Here is a 17,628-nt window from a genome sequence, read left to right on the forward strand (position 1 = left end):
TGATAAATGTAATGAAATTACACTTCTTTCGATTATATACAATTCTCGATTCTATCTTCCTCATCGAATTTCTAAAGTCACCACCCCCACGACTCTGGGAATACAATCCACATAACATTCGCATAAGATCAAAAATGATTGTCTCAGCTACCTCAAATGGTATAGCGATTGTTTTTCTTAAATATTGCCGAATTAATAATTCAACATTAAAATTTAAATATTCGGTATTGGATAAAACCACAAAAAATGTATAACTTTGTTCCTGATCACGATTTTTAAATATATGAGGACGAGAAATATTATATTGAATGCATAATGCAAAATTTAAAAATTACACCTGATAAAACAGCAAACATTCTACGTCGTCCAAAATACATCAAATCAAAGAATTAGACTGACTTCCGTATCGTCAGTTGCTATGTGTTGTTCAATCTTCGTAAAAATATTTCAGTTGCACACTCATACATTATTCCTCGAACATGCTTTTGCTTTTTACCTGAGTATTTTCGACGTTTTGAAACACGTAGCTTGGCAGTTGTTAAGTACAGTGGCGTCAAAAAACATGATACTTCGCAGATTTTCATTCATTTGTAAAGCAACTGACGATATGGAAGTCCGCCTTAACTGCAATGTTAATTTGACTTCTGCAAGGTGATAGCAATCTCAAAATTAGTACCCGTCCCGTCCGTGATATTAAATTTATTAAAAATAACGAATTTTACAAAAGGTGAACAAAAACAATGCATTGTGTGCGTTCATAAATGTAGTAAAATGACATATGTATCTTTTTCGACAATGTCAGTGTTGCCACAAGTCTACACAAGTTTACTTTGTTTATGAAGTCAGCAGAAATTTGACAAACCTATTCAATTTTATTTATATCGTACTAATACATGTTTTGTTTAATTGTTGCAGGTATCACGTCGGTACAAACACTTCGATTGGCTGCATGAACGACTTGTGGATAAATTTTGTTTAATACCCATTCCCCCTTTACCTGACAAGCAAATATCAGGAAGATACGAAGAACAATTTGTCGAACATCGTCGTGTTCAATTACAAGAATTTGTAGATTGGGTATGTCGCCATCCGGTGCTTTCTAAATGCGAGGTATGGTATCATTTTTTAACGTGCACTGATGAAAAAGTATGGAAAATGGGTAAAAGGAAAGCGGAACGCGATACATATGTTGGGATAACTTATTGTTGGGCAATATCACCACCAGAGAAGCAATTGCTACAATCTTATGTTGATTCTCAAATGGATACTTGTTCACAGTTTATTCATTCAATGGATATTTCTGTTCGAAATTTGCTAACTATATCAAATGAAATGGCAAAAAGGTTCCAATCTCAATCAAAGAAAGAATTTCAAAGAATTGGCGATGGCTTTTCAGATTTATCGAAATCTTTGGCTGTAGATGAAAGACGTGCCCCTTTAGGAAACAAGTCACTTGCCGAGTCAGTTTCTAAAGTTGGTGAAATTTTTTGTTTGATTGGCCAACAATTCGGAGAACAACCAAAATTAGATTGGATTCCATTTTCGGATCGCTTGCACATATACAGGTAACTATTAGCTATTTATAATATAAAAATCGTTTTACCATATGAGTATACCTCAGATTAATACAGGCAGTATTAAATTATAACCTACATCACTATGGCATGCCTTAATATGTCCGTATCCCCAAAGTGTTTGTGAAAAAAGCAGAACACATGTTCTATGAATACAACCGGAAAACGCCGAGTGTATTTTATTTAAAGTTGAAAAAATTCAGCTCTGACAAAATGTATGATATGAGCTGTGTTCCTTTACGTTAAAGTTTCTTCAAGTTTTACCAGTTTTACCATTTTTAACTCGGAAAAAGGAAAGCGTTCCTTAACCCCAACAAGTAGTAAAACTGGAAACAATTTTTAAGAGAGTGAGAGAGGAGAGAGAGCCGAAATGGCTTTCTCTTCTACTACTTTCTGCTCGACAAATTTTGTTGTGTAAAAAGTTGAAAAGTCTGTCAAACTGCTGATTTGACATTTATTTGACAATTAAGGCAAAAGGAAAAAAGAAAAACTACGCGCTTTGTCAAAGGAAAAAAAAAAGAAAAAAAAAACAAAAATTTAAACCAGTGAAATAAAAAAAAAACTGTGAATTTTTTTGTTTGTTATTTTTTTTAAGCAGCCATGTTTGTTTTTTGACATTGCTGCCAGATCTACTATTTTTCCGTTTCTTTACTTTTGTGCAAAACTTGTTAAGTGAGCGCAATTTTCACAGTTTTTTGAGAGTAGAGAGAACTTCTCTCTTTTGCTACTTTTACTATTAAAAAAGTAAAGGAACAAAGCTATGACGTCTGTTCCAGAAATTGCAAGAAGCTACTATTTTTTACTACGATAAAAATTGTTCCTTTATGATATCAAAAAAATAGCAAAAAATTGTAGATTCTTGCAGTATTGGAACAGAACAATGTTTTGTTTTTGTTTGTTTTGTATTTTGAAAGCAAAAGCCAAACAAATCATGAAAATCAATGAACGGAAACAAACAAAACTATTCCCGTACCAATCACACAAAGTCACAAACTTTTCATTTTTTCTGAATAGTTTCGCTCTCACAACAAAACAAAACCACAAACTTTTCAATGCAAAAATACGAAAACCGTACGATTACTGAAATGTACTTCGGCTATGCTTTGCCGAGTTGTTTTATTCACCACCGAATCAAAAAGAATTTTTTACAAACGTTTGCTATGCGAAATGAGCAATGCCACTCTCAGAGACACACACACGTTTGATTGCTTAACAACCCTATCAGCTAACATCATCATTGCAAATTTTAGATCTAGGCGTTTTGAGACATTTGGGTAATACTGACGTCCCATAAGCGCCGGATGGTGAATTATTTTAGTACGTCGCGTTGAATACTAGGTATGGGCGTTTAATTGGAAATAAATTTTGTATTTAGACGTCCAATTGAAAGTCATATTGATTCCCAAAACTAAAATTACGAAAAATAGGCAAAACATTTTTAAAAATTGAAAAATTTTGAAAATAAAAAACGTTCAGACCCAGCATTAAGAATGAGATATCATATCATGGACAACAGAAACGTAGACACATTCACATATAGCCAAAATAATAAGTACAAACGTTAGTATGCATTAAGGTGGTTTTAACGCAAAAGGACAAAATCGATGTCGGATTTTTGGAGGCGGCTCTCCCCTAAAGTGTTTAGTTTTGTTAGATCGGTATATGTTAACACGTGCCACTGGGGCCTCGAAGTTTCCATAGTAATTTTTATGGGAACAAAGGAAAATTTTCGCGAAATCGCTCTACAGACCACATTTATTGTCCAATCGATGAAATACATTCCCCATATTGCAGTCGCCTAAATTCTTATCGGGCGGAAATCGACCGCGCCGTGCAAGACATCTGCCCAGAATGCGGCATGGGCCCGCACGACACAAAACACCTTTTCAACTGCCCAGCCAATCCTACTCGTCTAACTCCAGTGGATCTGTGGCTACATCCCATCGAAGCAGCCACTTTCCTGGAACTGGAGATAGACCCAGATCCTGATTGAACCGAAGAACGGACATACAAACATAATAATAAACAATGTTACAACAACAACATCGATGAAACAATTTTACCAGTTCTTTGTTGTGGCTAAACAACTAATTCTATAAAAATTTGTGAAAATCGGCTCCGATTTTAATATTAGCTATGTATATATAGGGCCCATGGAAATATTGAGGCCCAGTGCGGCGCAGTGGTGGCACTTACATGGGAAGGTGTGACAAAAATTTTGTAGTCCTAGGTCTAAGTTTTCGCGTGGTTCCCATATCGTCGGTGTCATGCTTAAGTGTTCCATACGCAATTTTTGACATTTTGAGATAAAGGTACCTTACAAGGTTTTGAACCATGCTCTTTCCGATTTTTTGGTCGGTTTTTCTCTATCTCTTATATTTTCTGAGATATTCAGATGCCAGTATGTTCCAAACCCGCTTTGTGACCCTGGCGTATGGAACAAAACAACTTTGAACTTTTTAGTTCCATATCCATGTCGTTTGGCGTATGGAACAAAAGAGACAAAAACGAATTGTTCTGCACCAAAAATGATGGCGTTTGGAACAAAAATTTGCCCATTTTTGCCAAGTTACGAAAAATGTGGCGTATGGATCAAATTGTTTTAAAGTACTGGGTTAAAAAACTGAAGAATAATAGTTTCTAAATCCAAATATTTTTGAATATTTGATACAAAAATTTATCAATCGTTTAAACTAGGCCTGCTCACACACATACAAATACATTTAGTTATTGTGTTGGTTTTGAAATACACAAATTTCAATGTTTTAATTTTGCCTCTGTAGACTGTGAGAAATATTGTACAAGTTTTTTTTTTTATTTTATGTTTCAAATTTAAAGTAGAAGAATTATTTTATTTTGACCAAGTATGACTATTGATTAGGCCGGGGCGATTTGTGTGGAAGGAAAAAAAAATAATAAAAAATAAATATTTATAAATCACATGACAATTATTTTAATTGTGGTAATTTATTGCACACTAAAGCAAAGGCAACTTGATTTGCAATAAATTATAACATCAACAGTAGGCCGGGGCGATTTGAAAACCTTAATGGGCCCTTCTCGTTTCTTATTCCTGGGATTGAACTGAGCAAAAAAAGTCTACTAGACCATAGGTCTATCGTGAAAATCGAGCCTCCCGATTTTGACTTTTTTTACCCACGTTTTTTGGATATTTTGGCATTTTTTTTTCCTTTATTATTCCCCTTGGGAACATAGGGATTCTACAAGATTGTTCCAACTTATTCTATCGTTACACAATATTTTGATATCATCTAAAGTTGTGTTTGCTTTCTTCAGCTCATTGAGTATGGTTCTGCGCCATGTAGTTTTTGGGCGGCCAGGGCGTCTGCTTCCTTGTGGGTTCCATTCCAAAGCCATCCTGGAAATGCTATTGTGCGGTTTTCGCAACGTATGCCCTATCCATTTCCATTTTCTCCTTGCAATCTGCCGGGCGATTGGTTCTCATCTGGTATAGTGCGGGGTTTGAGATTTTGTTGGGCCAAAATATTTTGCTTATTATCCGGAGGCATTTGTTGACGAATACCTGGAGTTTTTGTGTTATGGCGTTTGTTACGGCCCAAGTTTCGCTTCCGTAAAGCAATGTGGATTTCACACACGCATTAAACAAACGCAGTTTTGTTTTATACGATATTTGGTTTGATCGCCAAGTTTTGCTGAGTCTTCCGAATGCGGATCTAGCTTTCTTAAGTCTATTGTCAACATCCTCTTCTACACCATTTTCTGATGACATAGTAACCCCGAGGTAGCAAAAATTGTCTACATATTTTAAGGTTTTGTTTTGTTTTGTTTTGTTTGTTATATTTTGGCATATAACAGCCAAACCATTGACATTTTCGATCGAACACAAGGACAACAATTGTAGCCAAGATAGTAGTTAAGAACTCTCTAATACATCGCAAAAGCATTGGGACGCTCCTACAGGCGGTTTTGGCCTTGAGAAGTTGCAAAAGTTTTGAAAAATGTCGATAAATGGCACTGTGCTACAAAAGTTGACCAGAAAAATATTCCAGCGTTATGATACAAAATTATATCATGTTGGGATCCATGGACAACGACAATGCCTTTATTTCGTTTGTATCACTTCGTTTTATTTTTTTATAACGGTAAAAGTAGTGAAAATCTGGGTTTCTTACATTTTCAAATTTAAACGGACATATCTTCTTTTTCTCACAACGGAATTCTATTGATCCTTCTTCCTTTTAAGGGGGTGAACAATATCTCTTGAACAAGTTATTATTTTTTAAATCGGTTAACAAATGGCTGAGTTGTAGTGGTTTAAGTCTGAAAAACCCTACAAAAAAAAAACTATAACTGAATTTCTCATCAGTCGTATAGTTTACATTGAATTGTGCAGACGTGTTTTTCTTCTTAGTAAACTCAGTTACAAACAAAAACAATAATTACAGCTACTCCTGCTTGTTCTTCTTACAATTGAGAAGACGAGAGGCAAAAAATAAAAACAAGCAAAATTAAGAGAACGTGCGACAATGCAGTTGCTGCCCCGACAAGGCATTATAACATGACAAAAAAACAAAAAACTAATGATTCTCCTCAGAGAGGAAATCAAAACTACTTTCTCCCTCTCCAAGTGGTGGATCCAGATGATGACGATAACATAAATGATGATACAGTTATCGATAATCCAATCAAAGATAAAATTCCTCCAATAACAATATTAAAATGCAAAGTGGAACAAGTCCATGAAATGTGTAGAATTCTGAATGTTACTTCTTAGTGCTGTTTTACATTTAAGCGATTTGTCTTACGATTTTTTGTCTCCTCTTTGTGGTGGTTATTCTTGTTAGGCAGAGTTGCAAAACATAGTAAGAGAAATTGAAACAAAATTTAGTTTTGCAATGAATTTTGTGCATAAAAAATCATTTAAAGCATAAAATGATTATTTGTTATAAGCATTTTAAAATTTGTATAACATATTTTTATAAAATACCTTCTTTTTACATTAAGTATTTTTAACAAAATGTACACTTGGTACCATTTTACAAAAAAATGCAACCCTGTGTGTGAAATTTACGAAGATGAGCAAAGAGGAGACAAAAAATCGTAAGACAAATCGCTTAAATGTAAAACAGCACTTACTCAGTAAGAAAAATTTCAATAGGATTAAAATTTTCTTAACCAAGAAAGAAGATATGGAGTTAATGTGCAAGGCATTAAGTGAACAATTTAATATGGAGTTCTTCTCGTATCTTCCTAAACAGGAAAAGCCATTCAAGGCAATTTAACTTCAAATGGATAAAATGGATCCAAAGATAGTCAAAAAATATCTCATTGAAATGGGACTTAAGTGCGTGGATGTCAAGTTGGTGATTAGAAAGTCTAATAATGATCGCCCTTATGAAAATATAATTTATGTTGTTTATTTCGAAAGGAAATCGGTAACATTAAAAGAGTTGCGTCAAAATTATTCTGACATTAATAAACTTAGAGTCCGTTGGGAATACCAAAAACCCAATAAAGGAAAAATTACGCAGTGTTACAACTGCCAAATGTTTGGCCTACAACGATTAGCGTTGTAGGGTCAAAACCTTCTGCGCTGTTTGCGCAGGAAATCACTTAACCACCGAATGTAATGCTACAATCCAGAAATGTGCCAACTGTAATGGTGACCATAAATCTTCGTCATCAGATTGCCCAAGTCGATTGAGATATATTGAATTGAAGAAACGTTATGAAACTCGCAGCGTTAAAAAACCGTCTGCGCAGTTCGAGAAAAATCTTAATTTCCCTCACGAATTTCCAAATTCGTTGAGACAGGAAAACGTACCCAATTTTTCTGGATGGAATGTTCCCCAAAGTAGTAGCCATTCCAATAATAATTTATTTTCTCTTGAAGAGATGAAAAATATCACTTTTGAACTAATTTCGAGTTTGAGGAAATGTAAGTCTAAAGCTGACCAATTTGAGGTCATCACTAATTTAGCATTCAAATTTTTATCATGAACACACAAAAATTAAATATAATGACATGGAATGCCCGCGGCATACGGAACAAAATTGAAGATTTATTGCACTTTATTGAAAAACACAATGTTGATATTTGCCTGTTAAACGAAACATGGTTAAATAGAAATTGCTCTTTAAAAAACAGGAAATATAACGTCTATAGAAATGATCGGCTTGATAACAGGGGCGGCGGAGTTGCCATTCTTGTTAAGAAATGCATAAAACATCAACTATTACCACCTCTAAATACGAATAATATAGAGAACATTGGAATAAAAATATACACAGGTGACGATTACTTACACATATATTCCTGCTACTTTCCAGGTGGAAGTTCTAACGCTATATTAAGAAATCGTTTCGCATCAGATTTACGCAAATTGACGACAAATTCTAACAAGTTTTTACTTGGAGGAGATTTTAACTGCAGACACTGTTATTGGGGATGTTCAAGAAATAACGCATGGGGTAATTTGTTATACGACAATCTTCAACACAACAACCTTCAGATAGTATTCTCATCAAAAAACTCTTATATACCAGCTGATCCAAGAAGGCGTCCATCAAATTTGGATATTTTTCTTACAAACATATCTCAAAATGTGATTTCTATTAATAGCATCAACGACCTAAATAAATAAAAGGATAAATCATGAATTAATTATGTTCAGAAACCAATCTTGGAACAAAATGTTATCAGAATTACATCCTTCCTCTAAGCCACTATGGAAAGTCTCCAAAATGTTGAGAAGAAAAACGAAACATATTCCAATACTGTCCTACAACAACGATCTTTATTACTCACAGAAGGACAAATGCGATATAATTGCAACACATTTTCACAATAACCACAATCTGACTAACAACCTTAGTGACACCGCAACGATTTCTGAAGTCAACGCAAAAATTGCTGAAATTAATCAACAGATTGCAGTCTTAGATAATGATTCATTTATAAATTTGGCTCATGTGGAGGTCATATTGAAAAAAAATGAAAGTCAGAAAATCTCCTGGCATAGATAATATAAACAACCTATGTTTAAAAAATTTGCCTAAGAAGGGGAAACAATACCTCACGCACATTTTAAACTCCTGTCTGAAACTTTCATACTTTCCTGTTGTCTGGAAATGTTCTAAAACCATTCCTTTGCTCAAACCTAACAAACCACCTGACAAGCCAGCGTCGTATAGGCCGATAAGTTTGCTATCATCCATAAGTAAAGTTTTGGAAACCATCATCAAAGACAAAATACTACATTGTATTAATACGAATAATGTCCTCCCACCAAAACAATTCGGCTTTAGGAGAGAACATAATACAGCTCACCCAGTTTACAAAATTAAAAAGATGGTAATGGAAAATTTCAATTCTGGTAAATCCACCGGAATGGTACTGCTAGATATTAAAGCTGCTTTTGATTCTGTTTGGCACGACGGCCTCATCTACAAACTGAGCAAATTTAATTTTCCATTATTCCTCATAAAAATTATTCAAAGCTTTTTAAAAGAGAGATCCTTTAAAGTATTTATTTGAACAACTTCTTCTGATGAAATGTGTATAAATGCTGGATGCCCTCAGGGATCATGCTTATCTCCAATATTATACAACATTTTCACTTCTGACATTCCAACTTTTAGTAGCTGCACAACTTCCATTTTTGCAGATGACACTTCCATTTTATGTTCGGATACTTACTTCACAAATATCATTAATGAATTGGAATCAGCTTTATCAGTCCTAAACTTATATTTCCAAAAATGGAAAATTCTATTAAATCATGAAAAAACTGATGCCATATACTTTACCAGGAAGCGTAAATCATGTTTCTTGCCAAATAGACCATTACTTTTCAACAACTACAACATTGAATGGAAGGATAGCGTCAAATACCTCGGAGTTGTACTCGACAAAAGAATTAACTTTAAGCTCCACATCCCATATATCGTGGACAAAATCAACAAGGTCACCAGAATGCTGTACCCGCTAATCAACAGGAAATCTGAACTTAGCTTGGAGAACAAATTGCTCATATTTAAATCAATATTTCAACCCATAATGTATTACTGTGCCCCTGTTTGGTCTTCTTCTGCCAAATGCCACATCAAAAAGCTACAAGTTTCACAGAACAAACTCCTCAAAATGATTTATAACCTTCCTTGGCTGTACTCAACAAATAGACTACACTCGTTAACTGGGATTATCATGGTACAGGATAGGATAAATATCCTGACAAGCAATTTTAAAGAAAGATGTCAAACATCACAATACCGCCACATTAATGACCTAATGTCATAGTACTTTTAAAACCCCGACGCAAACTAAATAAAATTCATTGGGTTTTTTTTTGCATTTTCCCAAAATACCATAATCTAATTACTCAACATATTATATCTAAATAATTAATAATGTAGTAGAACAGAAATTTTATATTTCTAAACTCTTGTCTTCCGAATATTAAATGTAATTCATATTGTATATTATACGCAATAAACTGAAATTGAAATTGAATTTCTCATAATTTTCAAAAATATAATGTTTTTTGTTTTGTTCAATATTTATTTTAAATATTGTGAGAAATTCAGTTATAGTTTTTTGTGGGGGTTTTCAGACTTAAACCACTATAAATAACACAGCCATTTGTTAACAGATTTAAAAAAATAATAACTTGTTAGGGTTAGGTTTGGGGATGTGTAGTCAATATATATATATATATATATATATATATTGACTACGCCACTCGGAGACCTTTCGGTCCATTGTGATCATCCATAAGGAAAAAAAGAGGTTCAGAATTACCTGAAAAGACAAGAGAAGATAAAAGAGAGAAAAATAAAGAAAAAAAGGGGTGTGGTTTGGAAAGTAGTAATAAATGAAATAATTATAAAAGAGAATGAAGATATAATAAATAAAGAGAGGGTGGTTTATTTGGCGATGGTGGAAAAAACTTTTAGAGAAGTAGTTACGCTTATGGGTCGCTCCGTCCCAGCCAATTCAGATTTTTGATGATGTTGTTTATGATTGTTGGTTCCATGTTTGAGTAGAAGGTTAAGCTTGGAGGAAAGCGTATTCCTGTTAATCTATATCGCTTTCGAGTTAACATCGGGCAACGACATAAAATATGCTCGATCGTCTCCGTTTCCTCCTCATCTTCACAGAACCTGCAATAGTCCACGCCATCATCTTCCCATTTGCCGATAAAAGCTCGGATTTTGCAATGGCCGGTAATGACTCCCGTCAATAGCCTGATTTCTGATTTACTCAAACTTAAAAGTGAAGTTGTTCTCTTTGTTGAAAGATTCGGCCAAATGGCCCTTGACACGTTGCACCTTGGTTCATTATGCCATAGTTCCTTGGCTTGTTCTTCAAAGAACGTCTCCACCTTCCGAAAAACGTGACATATGGGTGGTTTGATAGAATCAGTGATAGCTTGACTTGTTGAAGATAGTCACCGGTTCAAAGATTTCAGCATCCAGACTTTTTATCAACTCTGCGGCCATTTTGATCGCGAAGATTTCTGCTTGGAAAACACTACAGTCGCTGTTCAACCTATATGAGTATTCGAGGCAAAGCTTCTCGCAGTAGACGCCAGCTCCGGTACCTTCTTCCATCTTGGAACCGTCTGTATAGAAAGCCAGACCGTCCAGAGGAGGGTTACTACGGATCCAGTCATCTCTACTAGGGATAACGACCTCAAAATCATCAAATCTATGGATTGGTGATAAGTAGTCGCTGAATTTCCCCTGCTGATTCAAGCTAAGGTTTGGCCCTAGCTCCCGAAGAATGCATGCATGACCATAGGTGCTGTCACGCCAACGATTCAATTCATGTAGCCTTAGGGCACTACGTGCTGCTTGACCTTTGATGCTAAGTCTCGTGGGCAAAAGGTTTAGCATCGCATTCAGAGCTGCTTGTGGTGTACTTCTAAAAGCTCCAGTTATCAGGATCGAGTCTGCCCTTTGCACCTTGTCCATGTTGCCAGAGTTCGACTTATGTCGAAGCGCATGCCACCAGACAAGACATCCATAGGATAGGATGGGTCTCACAACAGTATTATGCAACCAGTGTATAATAGCTGGATTTAACCCCCAACTTTTCCCAATCGAATTCTTACATGAATAGAGTGCGATCATACCTCTCTTCGTCCGTTCCTCGACGTTCCTTTTCCATCTCAATTGAGAATCCAGGATTGTACCTAGGTATTTGGCCTCAGGAGATAGATGTTACTGCACTCCATCCAATGTTGGTGGTATGAAGTCGCCGAGCTTACGCTTTCTGGTGAACAATACCAGTTCTGTTTTCGTTGGATTTACACCAAGGCCATTTGTGGTGGCCCAACGGGACAGCTTTGATAAGGCTCTTTGCATAAGCTCCGAAATTGTGGACAAGAATTTGCCAGTTATTAGTATAACTACATCATCCGCGTATGCGACAACCTTAATGCCCTGATTGTCGAATTCCGCCAAAATATTGTTTATCACAAGTAGCCACAGCAGCGGTGAGAGTACACCCCCCTGGGGAGTACCTCTAGTTACTGTCTTCCTTGTTGTCAACTCCCCAATGCTGGAATTTATGATCCTGCTCTCCAGCATTCTCTTTATCCAGCAGATCAGGGTTTCCGGGGTGTTGACCGCTCTAAGCGAGAGATGAATGGATTCAAGTTTTACGTTGTTGAAGGCTCCTTCTATATCCAGGAAAGCCGCCAAGGTAAAGTTTGAATTCTCCATGTTTCTCTCAATGAAACCCACGACCTCATGAAGAGCAGTTTCGACAGATTTACCTTTCATGTAGGCATGCTGCAAGTTGCTCAGCGAGGCAGTGTCTACAAAGCTCCTAATCTCCAGATCGATCAGTCGTTCGAGTGTCTTGAGGAGAAAGGAGGATAGGCTGATAGGTCTGTAGTCTTTCGGTGCAGAGTGACTGGCTTTCCCCGCCTTGGGGATATAAGTCACCTTTACCTCTTTCCACAGATCTGGTACACAGGAAAGAAACAAACAGGCCCTAAAGATCTCCTCCAGAATTTGGTATATCTGCGGTGCGGCAAAATGAAGCATCGCAGGAATTACTCCATCTGGACCAGGTGACTTATAGGGTTTGAATGTACTTACTGCCCACTTTATTTTGTTTCTGCTTACAACCTTATCAATGAGGCTCTCGTCCACTGACGCTTGGACTTGGAAGTTATCACATTCATAGTGAAGGTTACTGGCGTCCGTGCAGTCAGGGAAATGGGTCTCAGCTAGAAGGTTTAGAGTCTCAAGACCTGAGTCTGTCCACGTGCCGTCCGGTTTTTTGACACTACCAATGGATTTGGGGTCCTTCGAGAGTATCTTACGGAATCTGGCAGCGTCATTTACCCCTTCTACAGACTCACAGAAACAAACCCATGACTTCTTTTTGGCGCGCTTGATTTCACTCTTGTATTTGGTGAAACTCGCTTTATACGATTCCCAGTCACTGTCAAGTTTTGTCGAGTGCGCCCTGTTGTACAGCTTTTTGGTGTTTTTCCGCAGTTCGCCAAGATCCTTGTTCCACCACACCGGTTGGGATTTCTTCCCGGGATAAGTTAATGGACAGGCATCCTTATGGCAGCGGAGAAGGACTTCTGTTAGGTTGGACACCTTACTGTTAAGCTCAGCAACTGTTTCTATCCTTCCGGAGAGTGACAGTTGATGGTTCGTCAGATCAGTGAACCTGCCCCAGTCCGTCCTTCTCGGGTTCCTATAAGGATTTTGGCGGACTCCGTCGAAAGAGATTTCAAAGTATATCCTCATATGATCCGAAAAGGAACATTTGTTGGATACCCTCCAGTTCTTGACGACAGAATCATCTAAATTTGACATGGTTAGATCAATGACCTCCTCCCTGTCTCTAATTTTAAAGGTAGGGTCGTTTCCTTTATTACATATTCTTAGATTGTAAGATAATATAAAGTTGAAAATCGACTCACCTCTAGTGTTTGTATCTTTGCTGCCCCAGTGAAAATGGTGGGCGTTGGCGTCACATCCAAGGATTACGTTACAAACGCTCAGGTTCTCCTTTAGCAGCCTGTGTACCCCCTGATTGGGTGGATCAGGGTCCTCATATGGCATGTAGATTGAGGACATGAGAGTGGCCTTCTCTTTACCGTTCTCCAGTCGCACCGTGCACATGTCTCCATTACTATAATTAGATAGAAAGATTAGATTGAGGTTCTTCCTACCTACTACACAGGTCCTCACCTTGTCCCCTTCGGACGATGCGAAGACCTCGAAGTTGGCATTGTTCAGTCCAGAGACCTTATTTTTGTATATATGTATAAGGTTCCTGGACTAGAACAATGTCCACCTCTGAGTTCGTGAGGGACAGGAGTAGTTCGGTGGCAGCTGCTTTACAATGATGCAGATTAATCTGCAAAATGCGTTGCACCTGCCGCCTTACCTACTCCTACTGACTTTCGCGAGGTGGAATCAGTCGGAACCGAACCCATCCTGAACCAAAGTTCAGTTTTCCCTCACGAACCTTAAGGTACTCCTCTCCTGAGGAGTCTATCGCCATCTTGACATCCATCCCCCCATTCTCCTTACAAGGGGTTAGACTCATTACAGTCCAGTCCTTAGTAAGGAGACCTGGGTTCTGGAGCTCCAGCATCCTCAGCAGAAGTTCACGGTAGGTGGGGGAACCCATGCTGGGAATACCTTCCTAGACGGAATCTCCGTTATGGACACCGCAGCAATTTTTGCCCCCTCCCAAAGTTCATCAAAGCCATTAACGGTCTTCTTAAGGTACTCTTGCGAGCTCCTGTTGAGACATTTAATGACTTTAACTCCCTTATGAAGGAAGGCGCCACCAAACTGGCGGTCACCCTGGTTCGCCTCAGTGGACACAATGGCTAAACGAAGCCGAGTCTCGAAGAGCAACCAGTGACTTTCGCTGATTTTCCCGAAGGGGTCAGCTCGGTCGATGATTGCAACTAGGAGCTCATCATCGTTTGCCACCGTGGCCGTTTTGGCGTAGGGTTTCCTACGTCCTCGATCACGGGCCTTGGTAGAAGCTTTTCCTAAGGAGGTGGACGCCTTCTCAGTACTGGTGCTACTTCCCTTGGCTTTGTGCGCAAGGACACCAGCATAGGAGTCCGCCGTGTTGACCGTCTGGGAGATCATCGTCTTCTTTGGCGAAGGCTGTGGGCCTTCTGAAGAGCGAACCCGCTTCACAGTCTTTGACTGCGAGGGCTTGTTCGTCTTCTCCGAAGTCGATGGTGTCCCAGTCGATCCACCCGTCGTTGCTCCTTGTGCAGGTCTTGGACACCTTCTGTTCGTCCGCTTTACCCTCGTCAGTTGGGGTAGGATCCGGATTTGGGACAGTCACCTTCTCCAGTTGACTACTCTTACGAGAATCATTTGGTGTCGGATTATGCCCCTTATCCTTTTCCAGTCCTTTCTGGCTCGGGTTCGGCTTCGGAACAGTTTTAGGTTTCACCTTGCTGCCAGAAGCAACAGGCTTCACCTCCACCTTTTTGCTAGTCGCCGCAGTCTCTTCTGAGTCTTTGGCTGAAGCAGGGTTCGGGAGGAAGATTTTGCCCACCAAGAGCTCGCATCTGGGTGCATTTGGATAGTTTCTTTTGAACTTCCGTATGTACTTGAGCTTGCTCTTGATGAACATAATCTCTCTCCTGGTATGCGAGCTCGCGTCCCTTCCCACGAACTTGCGCAGATACGAAGCCGCACGCTTGTAGTGCCTCGTATCTGAAGCCTCTTTGGCGGTGATTGCGACTGCGTCGGTGTCCGTCGATGAGGTTTCCTTGGATACCCCAACGCAGGCCGGAGACTCAGAGTCAGTGGCTATTGTTGTAGTTTCCGTTGATCCCCCCTCGATGGTCATCGACTTAGAGTCAGTGACTGTTGGTGGATCATCTTTAGATTCTCCATCAACATCCATTGACTCCGTGGCAATCTGCCTTTGAAGCTTAGTATCGGCTTGTGCCGATACAGGACCAGACTGGTTGCGACCTGTCTGTGGTTGCGAACCTAGGTTCACAACCTCTTCGACCACATCACCGTCAGTGGACATGTCATCATCAGACCTTCTTGTTGACTCAGCTGGGATCACCGTAATGTCCAGTTCATCGTCAGTGAGGGTGAGATTGTTGAGCATGTCCTCTGGTGGTATGGTCGGAACAAGTCTCTCCAGTTGGTCAAGGAGTTCCCTACTCTGTCTCTCAAGACTGTCTCCAATCACTTTGAGGTGTAGGTCGTCCCCGCCCAAAACTCCAGTCCTGTCAGCCGTGGACTGATTAGTACCAGTTTTGGCTAAAGCATTATCCTTTTGAAAATCCGGTTCGTCAACAATAGTTCGGGTTGTATTTTCTGCACTTGTAGCAGTTACGGCTGTAGGTGCCAAGGCATCCACACCTGAGACAGCCGGATCACAATCGCTTGATCTCGACGGCACGTGGCTTGTGATCTCACCAACGCTTACCGCCGGTACTGGGTTATTAACTCCCTGCACCGTAACTTTACTCCTTTTTTTCATTTTAACCATCTTAGTTGATTTATTTAAGGGAACTACCCCGATCCAATTTTGGTCCACGGGGGGTTTGAAAGAAAAAAACAAACCCCCAGGGTCTCTGAGATATGTGGAGACAGAAACACCTTCAGTTTCCCTCGGGCGTTGCTGGCCCCGCATATCTCAGAAACCCCTTTCCCATCCGCCACCCGGGAAGACGCGCCCAGTAGAAGATTGGCAACTCCCGTGTTCACCCCTTTAAAAGGAAGAAGGATCAATAGAATTCCGTTGTGAGAAAAAGAAGATATGTCCGTTTATATTTGAAAATGTAAGAAACCCAGATTTTCACTACTTTTACCGTTATAAAAAAATAAAACGAAGTGATACAAACGAAATAAAGGCATTGTCGTTGTACATAGATCCCAACACGATATAATTTTGCATCAGAACGCTTGAATATTTTTCTGGTCAACTTTTGTAGCACAGTGCCATTTATTGACATTTTTCGAAAAGTTTGCACCTTCTCAAGGCCAAAACTGCCTGAAGGAGCGTTCTAATGCTTTTGCGATGTATTAGAGAGTTCTTAACTACTGTCTTGGCTACAATTGTTGTCCTTGTGTTCGATCGAAAATCTCAATGGTTTGGCTGTTATATGCCAAAATGTCCAAAAAACGTGGATAAAAAACTTAAAGTCAAAATCGGGAGGCTCGATTTTCACGATAGACCTATGGTCTAGTAGACTCTTTTGCTCAGTTCAATCCCAGGAAAAAGAAACGTAAAGGGCTCATTAAGGTTTTCAAATCGCCCCGGCCTGCTGTTGATGTTATAATTTATTGCAAATCAAGTTGCCTTTGCTTTAGTGTGCAATAAATTACCACAATTAAAATAATTGTCATGTGATTTATAAATATTTATATGAATTTGAGAGGAAAAAGTCCAACAAAAAGAGTTTAACGCGGTGGGTGCCACCGTGTGCAATGATAAACACGTCCTGCTTGTTTGTGATTCGATTCCACTCCGAAGGTTTGTGATTCGATTCCCAGGCTGAACAGAAACATCATACTTTCCAATGGTGACAAAATAGCCATCAATATAATGGAGACATTTTCTGAGTATTCCGGCCATGTAAAACTTCTCAAAAAGTGACGTCGTACGACACGCCGTTCGGACTCGGCGATAAAAAGTAGCTCCAATATCATTGAGTTAATATTAATCGGCGTTCACTCACTGATATCAGAGAAGTATCCTATGTCTCTTCGGGGACGTTTTTTAAACATATGTATGTATTTGATAAATCCTTTACAAAACAGCTGAGTAATGGAAATAATAAAGGAATAATAACGCATCTATTTCAGTATGAAAATAAGAATATATAGTGGATTAAGTAAATGTAAATGGTCGAAATTAACAAAAAAAAAAAAAAAAAACACAAGAAAGAAGAAGGAAAGAAGCAGAAACGAAACTGCGTGGATTATTGAAATGTTTGGAGATAATTAAGTAACATTTTTCATTATGTCATCAATATTTAATTGATACGGACAACATTTTATACGGAGTAAATTTTCTAAATGATTATCGGTAAGAGAA

General features: G+C 38.6%; 1 protein-coding gene across 4 annotated transcripts in view; it reads left to right on the forward strand.

Annotated features, from left to right (window-relative positions):
* SH3PX1 (sorting nexin 33-like protein SH3PX1) overlaps positions 1-17,628 on the forward strand; it is a 161,482-nt gene that overhangs the window by 33,735 nt on the left and 110,119 nt on the right. For 3 of the 4 annotated variants that reach the window (XM_073982297.1, XM_073982298.1, XM_073982295.1), the window contains exon 3: positions 916-1,565. In XM_073982297.1, the coding sequence (XP_073838398.1) occupies positions 916-1,565 (650 nt within the window). Of the gene's footprint in view, positions 1-915; positions 1,566-7,886; positions 10,089-17,628 lie in introns of those variants that run through there. The other variant, XM_073982296.1, reaches the window with a different exon arrangement.

Source organism: Musca autumnalis, unplaced genomic scaffold (assembly GCF_047663935.1).
Source record: "Musca autumnalis isolate F117 unplaced genomic scaffold, ASM4766393v1 scaffold_4, whole genome shotgun sequence".
Classification (NCBI taxonomy): Eukaryota; Metazoa; Arthropoda; class Insecta; order Diptera; family Muscidae; genus Musca; species Musca autumnalis.